Raw genomic sequence first — 21,403 nt, forward strand, 5'->3', positions numbered from 1 at the left:
GTTTAAAAAGATGCGTAGGTGGTTCACACTCTTAAGGCTCTTTTTTACAGCAGCGAGCCATGGTATGTCCCCACCCCTCTCACATCTGAGGCAATCAATTATTATGTCTCTGGAGAGGGTTGCCGAACTGTTCTTTCAAATTGCAACCCATAACAGTGCTGGGCGCGCCCTAATGTAAACTTCAGTATAGGGGAGTTTCAATTCTGTGTGGCACACATATAAGGAGGAGGAAATCGGGGCTCCCAAAAGTTTCCTGCATAGTCTGTTTTCTTCACTTTGGATGCTACTACAATTGGTAAAGCCCCAAATTTTTGCTACATAAGTTGCAGTGGGGGCACACTGTAATTAAAAAAAATTCTTAAGGGCTAAAACTACTTCAGACCTTTTGGGTTGGGGTAAACCCAGAATTGTGTTAATACTTCGTGACAACTTACTTCTACTGTGTGCCACGTGGTCAGACCAAGAGCCATTTGTAGCGTAGACTAGCCCAAGATAAGAAAAAGTGCAAGTGCTTTGTAAACTATCCGAGTAAACAATTTTCATGTTTTCTGTTAAAAAATACTCCTGAGCAAAAAAAGAATTTTTATGGTTTCAAATATCTTTTTGGGAAATCTGATATGTTTCTTTTAATAGATAAAAACAGTGGAGGGCTTCAGAATCGCATGGCTTTAAATTGAGGTGATATGGATCATGTAGCTATACTGTACAAAAGACATGATGCACTTGCATGGGTTTCAGTAGTGAAATAGTTGGTTTTGTTTTCTTTATGCTTTTAGCGACATTATTAGTGAAGTCAATAAGTTAGCAGCAATGAAGCAAGGGTGAGCTAGTCTTTCCATGGGTTTGTGATGTGACAGAAGTGATGTGACCTGTTTTATGAGCTCTTTAAAATCACCTTCTCGCTGTTCCTGTCTTGTCTCCTACACAGTGCCATTAATTGTTCTCCTTTTGATTCTGTCTTGAACTGTGCCCTTAGATCTGCTTCCTCTGCCTGATGACCTGTCAGAAGGGAATAACCAGCTTTCTCCGAGCAGCCCTTCATCCATCACTTCCGTTAATGACCTCCGTTTTCACAGCTTGCATGGGAATAACGCTGTAATCACCAATGGGGGTAGGACAGCACTCCGTCAGAACTGTCGCAGCGAGTTCAACGATGCCATTGTCATCTCCAACAGGTTTGTTTTCCCACTAGCATGGATAGGTGGAGGTGGGCAGAGTCTCTCCTCTGTGTGAAGTGAGAGCACCCCCTAAAACACAACTACTTGCATTCTGTTGTTCCCCTGTGTTCTGGGTAAAGCTTGACTGCAATGGCAAGTTCTCTGTAAACCTTTACCACAGATGCTGTGTAATTATGCAAAGTGGCATCGTGGTGTCATTTCAGGAACTCTTCTTAACCGGTATAACACGAAGTTCACCAAAATACGTGAATTACACCAGTGTAATTGAAATTTCAGAACCAGCCTAGTATTGACCAGAATGGATCACAGAGATAATTGGGGAGATACATAATATACTCTCTGGTGCACGGTGTAAATGTATTCAGCATAACTAATATCTTAAGCAGTGCTAATAATAACGTGGGGGAGGGGTTGTTTTTATGAGTTCACAAATGCCACTCCATTCTATAACCTTAGTGTCCTTGTTTCTCACTTGTGCAGGTTTTTCATCTGCCTTCTCCCTTTCTCACTGTTTTTCAAACGCTCTCTTCCTCCTTCCTTTTTCTGCCATTGTCTCTGCTGGAAGTTAGTCTGATGGTGTAAAATAAGTCTTGGTCCCCTAAATTGCGCACTGATCTTAACCTAGATATTTTGAGAGTGATCCATTTGTTAGCATCTTTTACTGGGGATTCAAAGGAAGCAACTGCGCAGTATCCAAGAGTGCTTTCCAAGTTGGATGCAATTTATAAGCAGGGAGCCTTTACAGTGTCAAAACAGGAGAATCTGTCCACATCCAAGAAGTGGTGAAGGGCTCATGGCCAAGACGATTATGCCTTCTGGATAATATGTTGCATGTAAAGGCTAACTGATGTTGACACACATTCCACTGCGATGGAAGGAAGCAGAGTTTCCCATAAGCATCTCCTAAAAGAGATCTGCATGATATTTTGCCTCACTTCCATTTTAGCTGCTACCAATCCTCTTTAGCGGCTTTTTTGAGGGAAGATTATGGAATGGATTGAACAGTGATAGCTGCAACATTTGGGGTGTGAGAGGAAGCGTGGCTCTGAAGCAGAAATGGCGGAAGAGTATATTAGCCACAGAAGACCTGGGTTTTTTTTTTGTATTTTGACACTACTAAATAACATCAGGCACACCGGATTAGAACCTTGGCAGCTCTAAATATCCTTTGCTAACTTTTGTTTGCCACAGGCCCTTACGAGATGGTGAATTGTTTGAGATTGTCATTCAGAAGATGGTGGATCGCTGGTCTGGTTCCATCGAAGCTGGTGAGTTTCATTGAAGGGTCTGCTGCTGTATTAGAAGTGTAGGGCCTCACTTGAAGAGGTTTTTGTCAGAGGTAAGAAGGTCTCATACTTGAGGTTTGGAAATTTTATCCTCCAGAAGAGGTACAGTATGTCTTGAATTCCCTGTTTTGACTGTGCTGTTTTGTTATTCCTTCACATCCTCTAGGTGTGACCGCCATCCGTCCAGATGAGCTGGAGTTTCCAAACACCATGACTGATATTGACTATGACACCTGGATGTTGAGGTGAGGGATGCTGCATGTGTGTCTCCCATAAGTCCATGTCAAACTATTATCACCCTCGGTCTCACAGGTCTCTTTCTGCTAGATCTGTATTACAAACCCCTCTTCATTCAGAAGCGCTGTTGGCAAAAATTGTTCAGAGGGCATTCTCATTTCATCCTTCTGTCCTTGTTTAATCTGTGTAGATCTGGGGCTGTTTTCCCTCTCTCTTTGGATTTAGTGGATGTACATGTCACTTGTGCTATTTTCCATCTTGTTTGCCTCACTGGGTTTGTTAGGAAAACAGATTTTCAGTGTTATTTTCCTATCCACTGCTTCATGCAGTTGGTAGGTATGGTGCTCTATTCCTTGATTTCGAGGAGTGGCCTTATCAGTTACATCACACTTCCTTTACTGGGTTCCTCAGCGTCCTCGTCTGATGTAGTTTGCTCAATAGGTGTTTCTTCCCTTCAATCTCTCTCATCCACATCCCTATGCCTTCAGCTCTCCCACTCTCAACAGTGTTAGCTTTACAGATCTCTTGGGTTATTCTCCAGCTGAGCCCCATTCAGCTTTGCCTCTTCTTCCTCCAGGCCCTATGTTGACAGGCTCACCTCAGTTAATCTTTGGTAAATTGTAATAATACCTATGTGTTTTGCAATAGAGTTTAACTGCAGCATGTGACACAGTCCTTTTCCCTAAGTCTCCATATGTAATACTTGTATGCTGGTTCTGTCCCTAATACATGTTCTTTATTTCGGCATTCTGCCATTATAGACCAACACATTTCTAAAACCATATACAAATGCATATAGGAAAACATAGTCATTAATTAAAAATGATAAAACACTAGGTAAAATGGCTGACCCCTAGCCTGTATATATTAGAGTTAGAAATACCTCTCTCTGCCCAATCATCGTCGTAGAATGGGCAGATTTAAAACATTGGTCACTATTACTAACATTAGTCCATTTTGCAAAAAAACTATTTTGGGAGACAAGGAGAACCGTCTACGTTCTCCCAATTTATTAACAATATGTGCGTTTCTTTGCCTACACCAGAGTATTATACTTAGCAGATATGTGGTTTCATCTATCTACATCTAGCAAAACATAATTACGCCTGATACACCACATTGCAAATAAATACGTTGATATTGTAAATACTATGTTTCCCCTAGTATCTGTTTTGAGGATTTTGATTGCCTCCGTGTGCTGGGAGGTCCCTGGATTTCTGCATGTGGAATTAACCATTTGGTCCTAGGCCTGCTGTACAATGGGCAGAAAAAGAGGGCATGGACCTCAGTTTCATCTGCAAGGCCACAGGATGGGCAGTCCAGCTCCTCGTTATTGCCTGCACTAGCCCATTTGTGAGTGAATGTGCGCAATGGGAGGGTCCCATATCTAAATTGTATGTAGAGTTTTCTGACCAAGTTTGATTAAATGGTCTAAAAACTCTGCAGCCTTACAGATGTTCTTTAGCTGTACACATCTGATTGCCAATGAAGCCAGTGTTGAGCTAGCTTGAAGAATACCAGTTTTGAAATCCTAATACCTCAGTTTGAGTTCAGCTTTAGAGATTAGGGTGCAGGCCCCACGGGGTCATCCCAGAGCCTGTCTTTCCCCAAGCTTCTCACGGTTTCTCTGACGTATCTAACCCAAGGTCGGTTGTCTGCCCCCTTATCCCAAGTATCTCTTCCATACTTTGTCAATAGGGGGTCAGCTCCGGGGTTACCCAGACTCTCCTCCAATAGAGTAGGGGCCTTATAGCAATCCCCTCCAGTTCACATTCAGTTTGCCCTGCAAGCTCTTGTACGTGAATGGTTGCTTGCTAAGGCAGTGTAACAGCAAATCTGGCACCCTGCTAATCTCTAACTTAAAATACAGTGGTGCCTTTTCTCACCCTCACAATGGATCAGTGATGCATGGGTTTATCCTATTTTATTTCCCTCTATACTTTTTTACATTCCATCTACCTTTTTCAGCTGTCTTTCATTTCTTCCATTGTTAGGCCAGTAACTAGGAAATTCTGCTGTTTTCACTCCAACTCTTTCAATTTTCCCCATCCTCATCCCTCTACTTTAGTCCCTATCACAAAGTAGCTGGGAATATCACTGGCAGTTGTTTCCCTGTCTGCGTGTTTTTTTATGCTTGCTTGATGTATCAATTGCTTAACACTGGTCCCCAATTCTTTGTTTTCTGTTTCTTTCCCATTCTTCCTCTTTCTTCTAGTCAATCAGTAGTTGTGCAAATTCTGATGCCATTCCCCATCTCTTCTTAATCTCTCTTCTCCTTCTTCTTTTTTGGGACTGTTAATTGTGCATTTTTTGACAGAGGTTCTATTTTTGTGTTCCCCAGTGGTACAGCCATCATGCAAGATGGTAACACCATGCGCAATAACTATGGTTGTGACCTGGATTCACTGACCACCGGCTCCCGGATTGGCATGATGCGTACAGCCAAAGGCGACTTGCACTACTTCATCAATGGTGTGGATCAAGGCATCGCCTGTACTGGGTTGCCCCCAAGCAAAGGTAATCCTGTTGACCATCCGCCTGCGCAGAACTTGAAAGCGCACTCACAAAACCATACACGTACACAAATTAGCAAGCAGTCATCCAAAAAATGCACACATGTTAAAACACACAGACCCATGTGGCTTTATTGATAATTGTCCATCATGAAATCGTCTTTGGTATTCATAAACATTAGACTATTTCTACCTATATCCTGGATTTTAGAACACTTTTCAATATGTTTATATAATATCATTTTGGAAAATTCTCATAAAGAAAACAAGGCTATAGGAGGCAAAATGTGTTTTCTTTTTTAGCAGATATTTACAGCTTCTTGTGCACCATACCAAACATTTACAATTGGCTTAGAGCCTTCCCATTGCTTACCGATGGTTGTCTTTATCGTCACTCACATTTGGATGTTACCTATTCGATAGCCTGCCTTTGGTCTTCGTGGGTTTGTCCTTTGCTTGGATTATAGTCTCTTTACCATCCTTTTGATTGGTTGACTTGTATCCTTTGATTGATCACATTTAGCTAATTACTTTTTTCTTTTTCATTCAACGTTCCTTGAAAGTGCATGTGTTTTTCTTGTGCTCTCTCGTGTGGTGCTTACCCTTACCCCGTCGTTGCTTCATCTTCATCCTTAAACTTACTTGTTGGAGAGCTGGTCAGCTGGCGTTTGTTGATGGGCCGCTCTGCATTCTAAAAAGGTTTGCAGCCTCTGTTGCTCCATCACACCCCACCCACAGCTTACCCACTCCCCACCCACTCCTCCGTTGCCCCTCGCAGTCTTCTAAATACTCATTTATATTTATCTTTTTAGAGAGCGTAACAGCTGCCATCTGTTGGCAGGCTGCTCGGCTAGCCACAAAAGCACTTTCCACTACTAACATGTTTATTTAAATTTTTTTTTTTTTAGCTCGAGCCAAGCGCAGTGCGCATGCGCTGCTCTAGGAAATCGGCCTCTTGGAATCACTTCAGCTTTTCTGCAAGCTTGTGAGTGTGGTGCTCACACGCTATTGGCCTTTGTGTCTGGCTTCTGCACGCAATTGGCCAAAGGCGTGTGAATGTCCCAGCTTTTCGGGAAATGTTTACTCCCAGAGCGTTTTGCTCTCAGGAGCCAGCAGCGGCGCGCATGGCCCATCTGTTTTGGGTCAGGTTTCCTTGTTGCTTTCATTAGAAGGGCACGTCCCCTCCACCCCGGCAATGGACACACCCCACCTCCACAAGAGTGCGCTTTCACGGACGCGCTTGTTTTAATATTTCCTGCCTGGAGCAGACGTGTTCTTGTGAGTACGTGCCTGACTTCCCTGCTTCGTCGCCACTGAAGGTTGTGTACGACTCTGAGCGTGCCCAGCAGGCATTACTTAATAGTTGTGCAAGAGCGGGGCGGTACTGACAGCTTGGAGTATGTGAGGCAGAGGCTTTCATCTCTTCTTCGTCTTGTTTGTAAGAGCTGCACGCCATATGGATGTGCCCTTAAGCACTCTCGGACAGGGGCTGGACGACAAAAAAATGCGCTTTTAGTTATGGGTTTGTGTAATACGTTCCAGCTTTGTGCCTTATGCTCGCACGGAAGGAGGTTGTGCAGCTGAATGTAGGCGCTCAAGAGTCGAGCGGGCTGGTACAACTGGTTGTGCTTTTATCTCTGTTGTAAATGCAGCCACAACTTTGGAATTCGTGCTTAAATGTATGCAACTGGTAGTTTAGGACATCTATGGTTCAACCCTTCTTTAAATATCATAATCCAATGCATGCTGTTTCCCCGAACATGCTCTGGACTCGGTTGTTTATTTAAGTTTAAAAAAAAAATTTTTTTTACAGGATGGCCTTACAAATACAAAGGCAGTAAGTGAGACCACACTCAATAAAAAAATCCGACACCTATTTATAAAAATAACACATGCTTTTATATAAATTGTGATACCAAGATCCTCAGAAACGGGTAAGTACCTTTTCAGTTCTGAATTTCTACCATTTTTAAAAACTGACAGTGTATTTTCTGGATCGATAATGTTATCTTATGGAGGAAAAACGTGTTGCATTCGGGCACTTGTCAGAAACTTACAGGACTGTTCTTCTGGACTTAAGGTAAGTACGGGGCAACGTCCAAGGCCACACCAACAGGTCACCTCTGGGGTGTCCAAGTGAAGAGGTGTGCAATGGCATCAGTTGTCCCATTCACTTTAATGGGAGAACAGTCCGGTCACAAAGAGGCTGCAAGATGGGACTGGGGGACCAGTCCGGGTGCACCCACAGGGAGGCTTAACCCTTGAGATCCTTGGGCACGCAAGGACACACTTGGTCCACTTCTCCTCGGGCTGTGGGGCTCGGGTGCAGTGGTGCCTTTTGGGGTCTGATTCTGGTGCAGGAGTCCCTCGTGGTTGGAGCGGGCCTGCAGAAAGAGGCTGCAGGCGGCGACTGGAAGTCCTGTCTGGACAAACCCAAGAGTGGGCTTAGCTCTTGTGGGTCTGGTGACCCCTTTGGCATAGTCACCTCCCTTGGACTCGGGCTCTGGCGTGTGGGTGCATAGGGGCTTTGAGGTATCGGCTTGCGGCGGTCACAGACTCACGCCTTGGTCTTTTTGTTTTTCTTTTTTTTAACAGAAGTGGGGCAAATAGGACAGCTGGGCCACTCAAAAAGTGGGTCTCGTTTGTGAAGTCCCTCGATGTGGAGGTCTGTCGTCCTCAGTGTTGGTGTATGGACTGGGCACAACAAGCCTTGGCTGCTGCAAGGTGTCCAGTACCCGAGCATTGGTCCTGTGGAGCTCTGGCCGGTCCTGGTGTCCTCCCACTCGGTGGGGAGACATATCTGATCTTGAGGAGCACAGGCTCCTCTTCCTGGATAGCTGCTGCATTGGGCTGGCCCGGGGGTGTCCTTGGTTCCCGTGGCTACAAGGGAGTAGCTCCTTCACTCCATGGGAGTTTCTTCAGGCAATTGGCAAAGCTCTGGCAGCCTCTGGGTTTCTTGGAGACTGTGCAGCGGCACGACGAGTCTGCTTGTTCCACGATTGTTGAGGGCAGCAGTCAGGCTGGCAGGGTTGGCGCAAAGTGAGTCTTTGGTTCTTGTGACAAGGCTCTTGTTTGTCCACTCCTTTTAATTTTATATTTTTTAAACCTCTTTTTATTGAGAAGAACATGTTATACATTACACCATAATTTGTGTTACACCATTATGTATCAATGTCATCTTACAAAAGGCATAATCTTAATTTTGTTTTCCCGCTTATACTTTCTGTTCAACACCCTCCCTCCAGTACCCTCCTCTAATCATCCTCAACCCAAGATATAGGATGTCTCGCTTGGGCTATTGGAGCAGTGCATGGGCATCCTCTGTATTTGTTCCATACCGTTCCCCACTTCTGGGGCAGCCTCTGTTTACGTAGATAGTCTTTTCAGCTACCATACACCAGTCCGAATCCCTCTCCCAGTCTTTTAGGGATGGTGTCGCTTCAGCTCCCCAATTTCGCGCTATATTTCGTTTTGCGATCATCAAACCCAGTGTTACACCAATCTGTTCTACCCTCCCTAAATCCGTCACATCCCATACATTAAGCAGGCACCACTTGGCCGATAGTTGTAGTTTCGCCTCATGTACCTTGCTCAAATTTTGTATTATTCCATCCCAATAGGATTACATTTTCGGACAGGCCCATATTGTGTGAAAAAACGTTCCCTCCTGACCGCAACCTCTGCGACAGAGTGGGTCCAGTCGCCTCCCCATCTTTACCAAGGGGGTGCAGGAGCTATACGCCCTGTGTATTGTTTTGAGTTGTATTAGGCAGAAGCGGGATCTGAAAGCTACTTCTCTAGGGGAAGGCAGGGCATTGGGCCACTCATCTTGTATGTCTGATATATCTCTTTCCCAGTTTTCCCGCAGCCATATTAACATATCTGGAGCATTGTTCACAAGTTTCTTGTATGTTAGCGAGATCGCCCTTTGGGCAATATGTTCCTCAAGTAGTCTGTTTTCTAGAGGTGATGATTCTGGCAAAGTTTCCTCTTTGGGTATTCTCGCCTACAGGGCGTGCCGGAGTTGTATATATCGGAATGCCTCATTGGGGGCTAAACTGTATGCTTTATGCAGGTCTACAAATGATATTATTCCCTTTCCAGAATATATATCTCCCACCCTTGAAATGCCCAGCAGGTCCCATTTATCAAACCCTTGTCTCTTGCCCATGTCCCCAAGAAGATCCGACTCCCACAATGGTGTCGCCAAGGTAATCTTGTTTTTCCATCCCATCTTACCGAGTGTAGAGTGCCACATTTGAATCGTTAGGGCCTTGGTCCCCTCTAGGGGACAATTTTTCGGTTTGGTGTACTGTGCTCGTAGATGTCCCCCTGGTTGTAGGACCAAGCGATTCATACGGAAGGCTGGTTAGTCATAGGTTGATGTCCCCATTGGTTGATCACTGTCAATTGCGCAGCCCGGTAGTATGTTTGGATATCTGGAAGTGCAATTCCGCCATTTTACCATCTCGGGGTCAATTTATTGAGGGTGATTCTAGGGCCCTCTCCCCCATCCCATGATATGGCTCTAAAATAGTTATCAGGTAGTGTAAAGGGTGTGTTCTGTAAAATGTATAAAACGTGCCAATGCCATCATTTTAAAGAGGGTTGCCCTGCCCAGCAAGGAGAGGGGGAGTGAGCACCAATGCTGCACATCCCCTTTCAGTCAGTTTAATGGGGAGTGTAGATTTTTGTAAATAAATCTTGGTGGAGTGTGATGAAAATTCCTAAGTATCTGAATCCCTCCATCACCCCTTGTCCCTCGCAACCTTTGGGCAATCGTGGTGTCGGTTGATACAAGACGAAGATCACTGATTTGGACCAATTGATCGTGAATCCCGAGTGTCTCCTGAACGTGGCGAAAATATTTAAAATTCTGGCGATCGAGGACTGGTGCGACGCCACATAGAGAAGAATATCATCGGCATATAGTGATATTTTGTCATCCCAATCTGCCGTCCATCTGAGGCCACGGATCAGCAGGTTGCCTTGGATCCAGGCTGCAAATGGCTCCAGCACCAATGCGAATAGGAGGGGTGGGAGGGGGCAGCCCTGTCGGTTCCTCGATGGAGCGGAAATATCTGCAACACTTTCCCATTCACCACCACCTGTGCCAACGGAGCTGTGCATAGGATTCTGATACAGGCTAAGAACCGGGGTCCCATACCCCGGTGTTAAAGGACTGCAACTAGATATGGCCACTCAATGGTGTTGAAGGATCTATGGGCATCAAGCGATAGAACTATGGCGTCCTCTTGGATCCTATTTGTGAGTCCCAAAACCCAGTGAAGGGGCCATAAATTGAGAGCTGTGTTGGGTCCTGGCATGAATCCGTATTGATCCAGATGTACCCATTGGGATATGATCGGGACACGATGGAGAGCCAGAATTTTTGCCTCTGCGTTAAGCAAGGATATGGGTCCATACGATGTTCTGGCGGTTTCCCTTCCTTATGAATTACTACAATTGAGGTCAGTCATTGGTCTCTAGGTAGTATACCAACCTCCTCACTCTCCTTATACTTCTCAGGCTGATAGGGTACTGTATACTTGGTTGTGGGTTTATATAATTCAGTTGGTATCCCATTGGGACCCAATGCCTTCTCCGATTTAAGCGCTGTAATGGCTTGCGTCACTTCCTTGGGTGCCACTTTAGTTTCGAGAAAAAGTACTGCATTTGTGAGCTGTTATATTCTTTTTAAACGGAAAATGAGTTTGTATTTGCTGTGACAAGATATGATGTTTATATCTATGTGTATCTTTTATGTCCTGTCTTTGGAAGGACGAATAAAGAAAGAATTGAAATTGGGTGTCAAGTCACCATCTAGGAGCTTTGTGTCAGCAGTTGTGAGTATTGGTTGGGGTCTGTCTCTAAGGAGATCTAAGGCGTTTTGTGTAGTGGTTGTCTCAGAGGAGTAAATATGCTCGTAATGGACAGCGAATGTTTGTGCTATTGCTTGGGGATCAGTGAGTCTTTCACTCTCTGTCGACTGGATAGTTTCAACCCAACAACTAGCACTTTCTCGTTTCTCCAGCCAGGTGAGAAGTTTACCTGCCTTGTCTCCTTGCTCATATATCCAATGCTGCACTAATTTATTTGCAGCCTTGGCAGCCTCTATCGTTAAGTCCTTATATTCTTGCTGTTCAAGGCTCAACGAGTGCCTCCTGTCATCATTGTCTAATCAATTGTGCTTCTTATTTTAGGATTTCGCGTTCCAGCTCCTCTACCGCTTTTCTTTTATCTCTCCTCTGCCCCACTGTAAGAAAGTGGCTCTGTATATACTGTCCCCAAATATGTACAGTGTTTACAGAGTCCACAGTCCCCAGAGGTTTGGCAGAGGCTAAAGTTAGATATAACCTTACTCTCTAAAGTGGTAGCTTGGTTGAGCCGTAAGGCAGTATCAGAGGACAGTGTAAAGCATTTGTTGTACACACTCAGTCAGCAAATGGTCTCACACACTCAAGAACTGAACTCTAGGCCAATGGTTTGTATCTAAAAATATATAGTTGTTTTATTTTAGAACCAACAATAGGTATCAAAATATACTTTCTCAGAATGAGGTGCTTTAGTTAAATACTTTTCAATAGGCAATAGACTTTTGAATGCAATGGTTACAGTTGTTGCAATAGGCAACACAATTCAAACACAATTATAACATTGAGCTCAATGGGACTTTTTAAATAAATGCAATTTCAGTTACTTTACGTATGATTTTCTTACTCAGGGTTGGATCCTGGATTCAACCTTGATGCATTTCCTGTAAACAGTTGAAAGAAATCGTTTTTGTTACACAGGAGATGTTTAGTGAATATTTGTACGTTTCAAAAATCAACAGGAGAATTTCTGGTAAAAACCAGGCAATGTTATCCTATGGATGAAAATCAAGTTATCGGTAAGTACGGTTGTAATTACTTTTCAGGGTCTGTGCTGGGAACCAAGATCCAGCACTGGGATCTCTCCTGATAGCAGGTGAGTAATTTTGTTTTCGTTGATCGGCAGATTTTTTGTGAATATTTCTAAGTTTCAAAACATGACACTAGAAGAATTTCCAAGTGAATCCAGTCAATGTTACCCTATTGAGGAAAAGTGAGTTATCAGCTTTTGGGTAAGTACTCGACTGGCAGAGTTAAGGTTCTGGGCATAGACTCGGGGGGGTCTCCCAGGGTCAGGTAGGTACAGTTGTTACACCCTCAGCGGTACAGGGGCAGCCGGGTGCAGAGAGAATTAGGCCCAATGTTAGCCTATGGCAGGCAGGGGGCCCTTTGGTTGGTTGCTGCTTGCAAGCAGGCCACGCAGCTGTGGGAGCTGGGCTCCTGGTCACTCACTCAGGGCAAGTGGGGAAGAAAAATAGGACAGAGGTTGCACTCCCAGGGGCACTCGGGCAACTGGGTGCTTTTGAACCGTCGGACGCTCAATGGATTTCAATGGAGATGCAACAAAGGCTTCAAGCTCGGGGACGAAGATTCTTCAGGTGCGACCACCACTTCGAGAGGTAAGTTGGGAAGCTGTAGGTTAGGTAGGCACCCAAGAGCTGGGCGCAGGGGTCGCAGGGCACCGGGTGCAGGGGTGTCTTTTCGCGTCAGGAAATCTTACCCTCAGCTGGTCGCGGTTGGAGGGGTCCCTGGTTCTGAGGCTGCAGGCGTCGTCAGGAGCGTCAAGGTGGGTCCTTGGGTGCTGGATTCTGGGTCACTGTCGCCGGGGGGACGTCTTTGTGGTCTTTGTCCACTCCAGCACAGGCCAGGCTTGGTGGGTGCAGAGTGTGCAGGAGTCGCGGTTCCTGGTTAGCACCAGGGGCTTGTTACTTGCTTTGAGCAGAGCCACTGCTCGTGGGAGTCCCAGTCTTTTTAGAGTCACAAGGCAGTCAGGTCCTCCGGGGTTTTTGAGGTTGCTGACCACTGGAGACGCTGGGATTTAGCAGGAGCAGGTTCGAGGGTCGGCAGGCCTGTGGGGCTGGGGCCAAGTCAGTTGGTGTCTTCCTCTTGTTAGCAGCTGCACGGCAGTTCTTCTTTCTTCTTGTTCTTCTTGCTTGTTTCGGGTTCGGGATCTGAGGAAGGAAGGTTCAGGGTGCCCCTAAATACTAAATTTAGGGGCTTTACAGGTAGGTAGCGGTCTGGAACCAATGGGTCCCTTCCGTGGGGTGGGTACACCCCCTATCCTGCCACTCTCCAGTGGGAGGGGGACAGGAGCCTAATCCTGATTGGGCAGGGCTCCCCATCCTCAAGATGGCGAGAGCCCGGAGTTGTGCTTCACATAACCTCCCCCACCTGAGGTGTGGGGTTGGCAGAGGCTGGCACACCCCCTTTCCTCACTTGGGCTTTCCTGCCACTCTTCCCGCCAGAGTGGGGGTCAGAACCGGTGGGGTCCAGTTGCTGAGTACAGCAAGTGGCCTGGAGAAGCTCACAAAGGCGGCATGCCTTTGAAGCTTCCCCTGCCCATCCTGGGGGAGGAGACCTAGCACTTCGCCCAGGATGTGCATTGTTGCAGGCCCAGGAGAGTGGATGGCTCTCTACCCAGGGGTCCAGCAACATGTCTGCTGGATGGCAGCCTCGGTAGCCTCTCAGACAGGACGTGGATTGTAGGTTAGGTTTCAGGGGGCATCTCTAAGTTGCCCTCTGTCTTGCATCTTAGATTATATCCCACACTGGCATCAGTGCGGGTTTACTGTGCTGAGAAGTTTGATATCAAACTTCTCAGTCTTCAGTGCAGCCATCATGGTGCTGTGGAGTTCGTGATGACGACCTCCCAGCACCATATACTCTTAATGGCAGCACTGCACGTACAGTGCCCATGGATGGACCTGGGTACTGTAGGGGTACAGGGCTCATGCACCTGTACCCACACCACTGGCATAGGGCACCCAGCTAGAGGGGTGACTGAGGTATGCCAGGGCAGTGTGTGTTGTGGGCATGGCCCACAGGGATGTGTGCCATGTCGACTCTCTGTTTTGTTTTGCACCAAGACACTCAGCCTGCAAAGGCAGTGTGTGTGTGTGTGTCTGTCTGTCTGTCTGTCTGTCTGTCTGTCTGTCTGTCTGTCTGTCTGTCTGTCTGTCTGTCTGTCTGTGTCTGTCTGTCTGTCTCCGTCTGTCTGTCTGTCTCTGTCTGTCTCGCTGTCTCTCTCACTGTCTCTCTCGCTGTCTCTCTCGCTGTCTCTCTCGCTGTCTCTCTCGCTGTCTCTCTCGCTGTCTCTCTCGCTGTCTCTCTCGCTGTCTCTCTCGCTGTCTCTCTCTGTGTCTCTCTCTGTGTCTCTCTCTGTGTGTCTCTCTCTGTGTCTCTCTGTCTCTGTGTCTCTCTCTGTGTCTCTTTCTGTCTGTCTCTGTGTCTCTGTCTGTCTCTGTCTGTCTGTGTCTCTGTGTCTCTCTGTGTCTCTGTCTCTGTGTCTCTGTGTCTCTCTCTGTCTCTCTGTGTCTCTGTCTCTCTGTGTCTCTGTGTCTCTGTCTGTCTGTCTGTCTCTCTGTCTGTCTGTCTCTCTGTCTGTCTGTCTCTCTGTCTCTGTGTGTCTCTGTCTCTGTGTGTCTCTGTCTCTCTGTGTCTCTGTGTGTCTGTCTCTCTGTGTCTCTCTGTCTCTCTGTGTCTCTCTGTCTCTCTGTGTCTCTCTGTCTCTCTGTGTCTCTGTCTCTCTGTGTCTCTGTCTCTCTGTCTCTCTGTCTCTGTGTCTCTCTGTCTCTGTGTGTCTCTGTCTCTGTGTGTCTCTGTCTCTCTGTGTGTCTGTCTCTGTGTCTCTCTGTCTCTCTGTGTCTCTCTGTCTCTCTGTGTCTCTCTGTCTCTCTGTGTCTCTCTGTCTCTCTGTGTCTCTGTCTGTCTCTGTGTCTCTGTCTGTCTCTGTGTCTCTGTCTCTCTGTGTCTGTCTCTCTGTGTCTCTGTGTCTCTCTGTCTGTGTCTCTGTCTCTCTGTGTCTCTGCCTGTCTGTCTCTGTGTCTCTGTCTGTCTGTCTCTGTCTCTCTGTGTCTCTGTCTGTCTGTGTCTCTGTCTGTCTGTGTGTCTGTCTCTCTGTGTCTCTGTCTCTGTCTCTCTGTCTCTGTGTCTCTGTGTCTCTGTCTGTCTGTCTCTGTGTCTCTGTCTCTCTGTGTCTGTCTCTCTGTGTCTCTCTGTCTGTGTCTCTGTCTCTCTGTGTCTCTGCCTGTCTGTCTCTGTGTCTCTGTCTCTCTGTGTCTCTGTCTGTCTGTGTCTCTGTCTGTCTGTCTCTCTGTGTCTCTGTCTGTCTGTCTCTCTGTGTCTCTCTTTCTCTCTGTGTCTCTGTCTCTGTCTCTCTGTGTCTCTGTCTCTCTGTCTCTCTGTCTGTCTCTCTGTCTCTCTGTCTCTCTGTCTCTCTGTCTGTCTGTCTGTCTCTCTGTCTCTGTGTGTCTCTGTCTCTGTGTGTCTCTGTCTCTCTGTGTCTCTGTCTCTCTGTCTCTCTGTGTGTCTGTCTCTCTGTGTGTCTGTCTCTCTGTGTGTCTGTCTCTCTGTGTCTCTCTGTGTCTCTCTGTGTCTCTCTGTCTCTCTGTGTCTCTCTGTGACTCTGTCTCTCTGTGTCTCTCTGTGTCTCTCTGTCTCTCTGTGTCTCTGTCTCTCTGTGTCTCTGTGTGTCTGTCTCTCTGTGTCTCTGTGTGTCTGTCTCTCTGTGTCTCTGTGTCTCTGTCTCTCTGTGTCTCTGTGTCTGTGTACATGGCCTCTAAGGGTGGCACAATAAGTGCTGCAGCCCTTAGGGGCCTTCTCTGGTCACAAGGCCCCGGGTACCTAGGGTACCATTTACCAGGGGCTGACGTGGCCACATATGCCAATTGGGTTTAGGCTTCATGTAGTTTTAGGGAAGGAACACAGGCCCTGGGTACCTGATTGGCAGGAGCCCAGGGCACACTCAGTCAAAGTACATCAGCAATTCAGCAAAAAGTGGGGGCATACCATGCAAGAAAGATGGCACTTTCTCACACCCACCATCAAGGAGAGGGCTTGTCCTCATATTACTGTTTTATGTGCCTCCCATAGTCACTGCTGAGGTGACCGAATTTTCATTCTCCCTAAAATACTGTTTCGTCTCCTTTGTGAGCTCTTTCCTAAAGCTCGGTATCTTAAAGTAAGCAGAGTTAATGGCAATTGTATTGCTGGGTCGCTCCCTTCCCATACTGTATCTCGTCCAGATTGGGGAGCGGTCAGATTGTTCCAGAGATAGGTGTCTTACGTCTCTAAAGCCGGGAAGTTGTGATGCTAATGAGACTAGGAGGTCAATTTGTGAGAGGCTACCGTGTACGCTCGCGTGGAAAGTGAATTCTCACATGGTTGGGTTAAGCCTTCTCCAGATATTGACCAGGCCCAGGGCATTGATGAACTCGACCAAACGTATTTGTTTTGCATTTGTGTTTCTTGCCAGTAGCCGGTCTAATGTATCTCTTAGTATCATGTTGAAATCTCCACCCAGAAGAAAGTGTCCCATGGGCAGTTCCAACACGAGTGTCCCTAGGTCTAGAAGCATCACGTTGTGTAATGAAAGAATATTGATAGTTTCCCCCTCCCATTTCCCTGATATTGCTGCACATCTTCCTGCCCCGTCTGTCTATGTTTTCTCTGTGGGAAACGCCACCGGAGGAGAATGCCCACTCCTCTGGACTCAGAGACAAACCCCGCGTGCACTACCATTTTGTATCCCCAGCAGTATAGTGCTTTACATGCATTGCTGAGGATTCCTTCAGGAGAACTAAATCTGTGGAGGGTCTCTTCAGAAATTGGAGTACTACTCCATGTTTAATTTTGTCTCCCAAGCCGTTTACGTTCCATGTCATTAATCGAATTTTAGGGATATTTTATTCGCCATTTGTAGTAGAAACGATGGGAACAGTGAGTTGGGGCCCTGGTTGATCTACCTTGCTCCTTGGCGGGAGTGTTCCTTCTGGTGTGGGTGTCTGATTTGCCTGTTGTTGTGCTCTGGCCTTTAGGATTTATTTAGTATCTTGGTGTCTCTCAAGAAGTGTAAAGTGTAAACCTAACAATTGAATTAAAACCCCCTCAAGACGTTTGCCTCCAAAACAAAGCCACCTCCCCACATCCCTGCTAGATGGAGCCATTATTGCCCGCCTCCCCCAACTTAGCAGAGCGTCTGTCGTCCCTCCCAACTTTAGAAACCGTAGGGGTTCGTGGACCACCGCATCCCCAGCCATCTGCCCCAGGGAGCAAATCTCCTCCCCTGACCCTAGTGCCCTTAAGATAGAACAACAATCATGCCTCCTGCTGTCTCCTTCATCTGGCCTTCGGCTGTGTCCATTATCAATCTTCATCTTAGGGATCCCAAAAAGTACCTTCTATTCACTTCTGAGCAGTTGTTCATTCCTGCAAAACCGTGCCTGGTGGAGTGCCGTAGCAATCTGGAGCATTTTCTGCCGGGAGTTAGTTGCATTTGCTCCCTATGCTAGCTTTTTTCCTCTGCTTAGCATGTGATATCCTTCTAGTCTTGCTTAGGCACAGAAGTACAGTTTTCCCGCCCCCCTTGATTTCCTACCCCCCTCCCCCCCCATCGCCCCCCTCTTCAACTGGTCCTCCGGGGGAATAAAGTGGCCAGCCTCATTGGCCCTGGAGAGATCCACTAGTCCTGAGGCCAGCTGCAGACAGTCCAGTTCATCAAGGCATCAGGGGGTTGTCCTTCCAGCTGTCAGTGGTGGTGTCTCTGTCCAGGTCCATGGTCTAGCTTCCTGTCTCTCCCTTATGAAAGAGTTTATAAGTGTGGGTGGGATGTTTTAGATGCCAGACATCCCTGGCCACTCCTAGGATGCCACATCACTCATCCACCCCATCACACCTCCCCTGCACAACATTCTAGAACAATCCAATATGGTGGTCTATGAGCACAGATCACCTGGGGGCCTCAGCTCCACCTCTAGCTGCCATCACTGCCGCATACTTTCCCACCAAAACGTCAAAGGGGAACCCCTCCTGTGTTATGTCCAACTGTCTGGTCTTCCTCACTTGTTCACAGGGCCTGGGCTGTCCCAACCCTGGTGCACAGTAACCGCTAATTACCAGATGCAGATTTGTCCTCCCTGTCCTCCTCAGGAGCTCAGTAATGCAGTGATAATTGCTCCTTTTGTGTGGGGAGGCCTTTGAAACCCTCTACTGGAGAGCAAAGTAAATTACTTAGCCCAGTGGGACAAAAGGTCTGCAATCGGATTCAGAGCTGACAATACTGAATGACCAATAGGGTGTACATGTTTGAATATGCAGGTCTTAAGAACAAACTTGGCATACATGTTCCGCCCCAGTTCACTGGACTATGTATGCCTAAGTGGAGCAAAAGTGCAATTTAAGGCAGATTTCCCCTATGTGTATAATACAGAAACTTTGCAGATAACTCAGTAAATCTAGTGACCTATCTAAGAGTGCCCACTGATATTATAAGGCCTACCCCAGGTCAGTATATATCTTTGCAGTCTCTTCTGCGCCAGGCTACCTGTGTGCATTTACCAAGCTGAGCACAAATGTAGTCTCACACACGTAGCCCGCACTCCTGCGCATGTTAGACTTCTGTCATTTAGGAATCCCCTTGGCCTTTTAGGGCCTAGAACAATGTGTTGGAATGCTACTCCAATCTATTGCCAGTGGTTAAACTTATTGCAAGCTTCTTGCCATTACCTTTTGTGTGTTTGATATAGCGCCCTAAATGGCAAGGGTATGCCCAAGCGTGGGTCTTTTGCTCACTGTGCCTCTGGCACCTATCTAGATCAGACTGAAGAGACCCAGTGAAGGAGAAACTGGTCTTGGGTTACTTTGTTTCGGTTCAGAGAGGACCTGGCCGGACAGTGTGGGCTGGGCAGGACTGGGTATTTCTATTGGAGCAGGGTCAAGACTGATTTGCATATGGCTGGGCCTAATCTTAGGTGGCATGGTCAGTAAAAGAACAGTGGGTTGGAATGCTACCTCGAGCACTTTACAGTGGTTAGACTTATTGCAAGCATCCTCCTATCACCTTTTATGTGTTGTTTTATTTGCTTCAGCTGGCTGATTTTGGACCGGCTATAATATTCCTCCTTAAGAGCCCATCCATCGCAGTATTTACATATCTTGAAAGACCAGGTCAGGTGTCTCCATTTTCTATATTTAAACCAAAATCTGTTTTATTAAATATTGAGATCATAGCGTTTAGGAAGCTGGCTCTTTATATAGTGGACCAAAATGAGGTACTGTATAAAGAGTCAAGGCAAACCCTATCAGGGGTGCCACCTGAATACTGTATTTAGGGGCATTACAAGGACTGTCCGGTAGTAGCCAATAGGCTACCTCCATTTAGGGTGACCACCCTCTGTATGCTCTCTTCCTGTGGGAAGTGGGCATAACCCAGACCCAGAGGACGCAAGTCCACCAAAACCAAGATGGTGGAGTTTTCCTAGTCATGTTCACTTCAGGTAACACACCTTAAGGGTGGTACTAGCCTGAGGGCGAACACCCCTCCTGACTTGCTAATGTTCCCGCCTTTCCTGGTGCCAAATGGGCCCAGAGCAGGGGTTGGCATGTCCACTGTCTGGGGAAAGCCAGGGTCGCATAGCAAAGGTGGGGGAAGGCCTTTAGAACCTGAGGCAGTCCTTCATTTTACTGGGCCATTTAACATTTTAAAAACGTATCTACTAAAATGTGTTTTTCAATACTGGCCAGAGGCACTCTAATATTTATGAATTCCAGGATGTTGTCATTGGTTAACTAGTACCCTTCACTCTTATGATATAAAACTATACATATTTGCTTATAAACCTGCCAACATGATGAATGCAGACACTTGAACACTCAACCACACTCCCTCTGTCATTAAGCCTGAAGTACCTCGAAGCATTGTTTTTGTTTTGGTGTTTTCTTGTCTGTTTCTGTAGAAGTGTATGCTGTGATTGACCTGTACGGTCAGTGTGTGCAGGTATCCATCACAAGTGCCAGCGGCCCCATGGACAACAGTTTATCAACCAGTAACATCACTGAGAAATCTTTTCCCATCCATTCACCAGGTGAGAGTTATGCACATTGCCTGTGCACATCATTCTACACACAAAGGTATGGGTTCTGAGTTGAATGCATGCATCGCTGCTGGGCACCATAACTGCCCCTGCAATTTTTGTACCACACCTTTCACATCCACTAGCATTTCCAGGTTTTACCTCCCCACCCTCTTCAGTTTCCTAGTTTCCCCATAGAAAACTCTAGAATGTATGTATTTGCTTGTAGTACATATCGTACTGCCCTCTGGAGAGACCCTCCTTATATGGGTGTAGGAAATAGGGAAGTTAAAATATAACCCGGCCTGTAATCACCACTCACCAGCATTGGAGCACTGCCTCTCCGTTTCTGCAGCTTACCCAAGGAAGGGTCCCCTAAGGTTGGTAGGCTGATTAATGAATGTGTTGCTGCTTCAGTTCAATCGGGGAGCTAAGTGTTAATAGTTGATGATAACCAAGGTGGCAACTCCTTTATGAAGCACTCAGCGTCTCATTAGCTAGTTCTTTGCCATTGGCTGACTTGACATTTAACGAAGTTATTGTTACTTATTATCCACATTTTTTGCAACTCCATTGAGTGCTGAAGTTACAATCTCCATGCACCCGATCGCCTCAGTATGTTCACTCTCCCTATGTCGGAAGGTCCCCAAGTTGTAATCAGTCTGGTGATGTTTAAATATTCCTTGGCTTGAAAGCCTGGTTACTTTTTATCCTGACATCTCAGAAAGGCCAGGGGGCAGTTCGAGATTGCTGAGTGATCCCTACTATTTTGATTTTCTTAAAATGTCTGTACTTTGCTCCTGATGTTTTCTTATTTGCTGATCTAATTTCTTCAGTGACCGTTATCTGCAGCTACTTTTACTCCGTTTTATATGTTCATTATATTTTATTGGATTCCATCCTTCCATGAGGTTGTCCTGCCTTTTTCTGTGTAGTAGTGACATGGAGTAGCTTTAATTGAACTTCCGGTCTTCTTTTGACTCATGACGCCTAAGGGTTTGCATTTGTGTATGGATATTGGCACATAGGTATTGTAGTTTGTTTGGGATCAAGGTCTCTTGGTGTAGAGCGGGATAGACATAACACTGACCTTACCCTTTAATCATCTCATCGCTGTACTAGTTCCTGGTGTGTGCAGGTCTTCCCTCTTTTCCTTTCTTCTCCTGCTGTCCATGCCTTTTTTCACAGACCTGTTCTTGTCTCTCACTTTGTGTCCATTTCCTCAATCTACTATACAACTCCTGTTCT

General features: G+C 46.4%; 1 protein-coding gene across 2 annotated transcripts in view; it reads left to right on the forward strand.

Annotated features, from left to right (window-relative positions):
* Positions 1–21,403, forward strand: part of NEURL4 (neuralized E3 ubiquitin protein ligase 4) — a 277,509-nt gene that overhangs the window by 81,693 nt on the left and 174,413 nt on the right. For both annotated transcript variants that reach the window (XM_085638608.1, XM_085638609.1), the window contains exons 12-16: positions 977–1,175; positions 2,370–2,446; positions 2,631–2,709; positions 5,043–5,218; positions 20,039–20,167. In XM_085638608.1, the coding sequence (XP_085494734.1) occupies positions 977–1,175; positions 2,370–2,446; positions 2,631–2,709; positions 5,043–5,218; positions 20,039–20,167 (660 nt within the window). The remainder of the gene's footprint in view (positions 1–976; positions 1,176–2,369; positions 2,447–2,630; positions 2,710–5,042; positions 5,219–20,038; positions 20,168–21,403) is intronic.

Source organism: Triturus cristatus, chromosome 12, assembly GCF_964204655.1.
Source record: "Triturus cristatus chromosome 12, aTriCri1.1, whole genome shotgun sequence".
In the NCBI taxonomy this organism is placed as follows: Eukaryota; Metazoa; Chordata; class Amphibia; order Caudata; family Salamandridae; genus Triturus; species Triturus cristatus.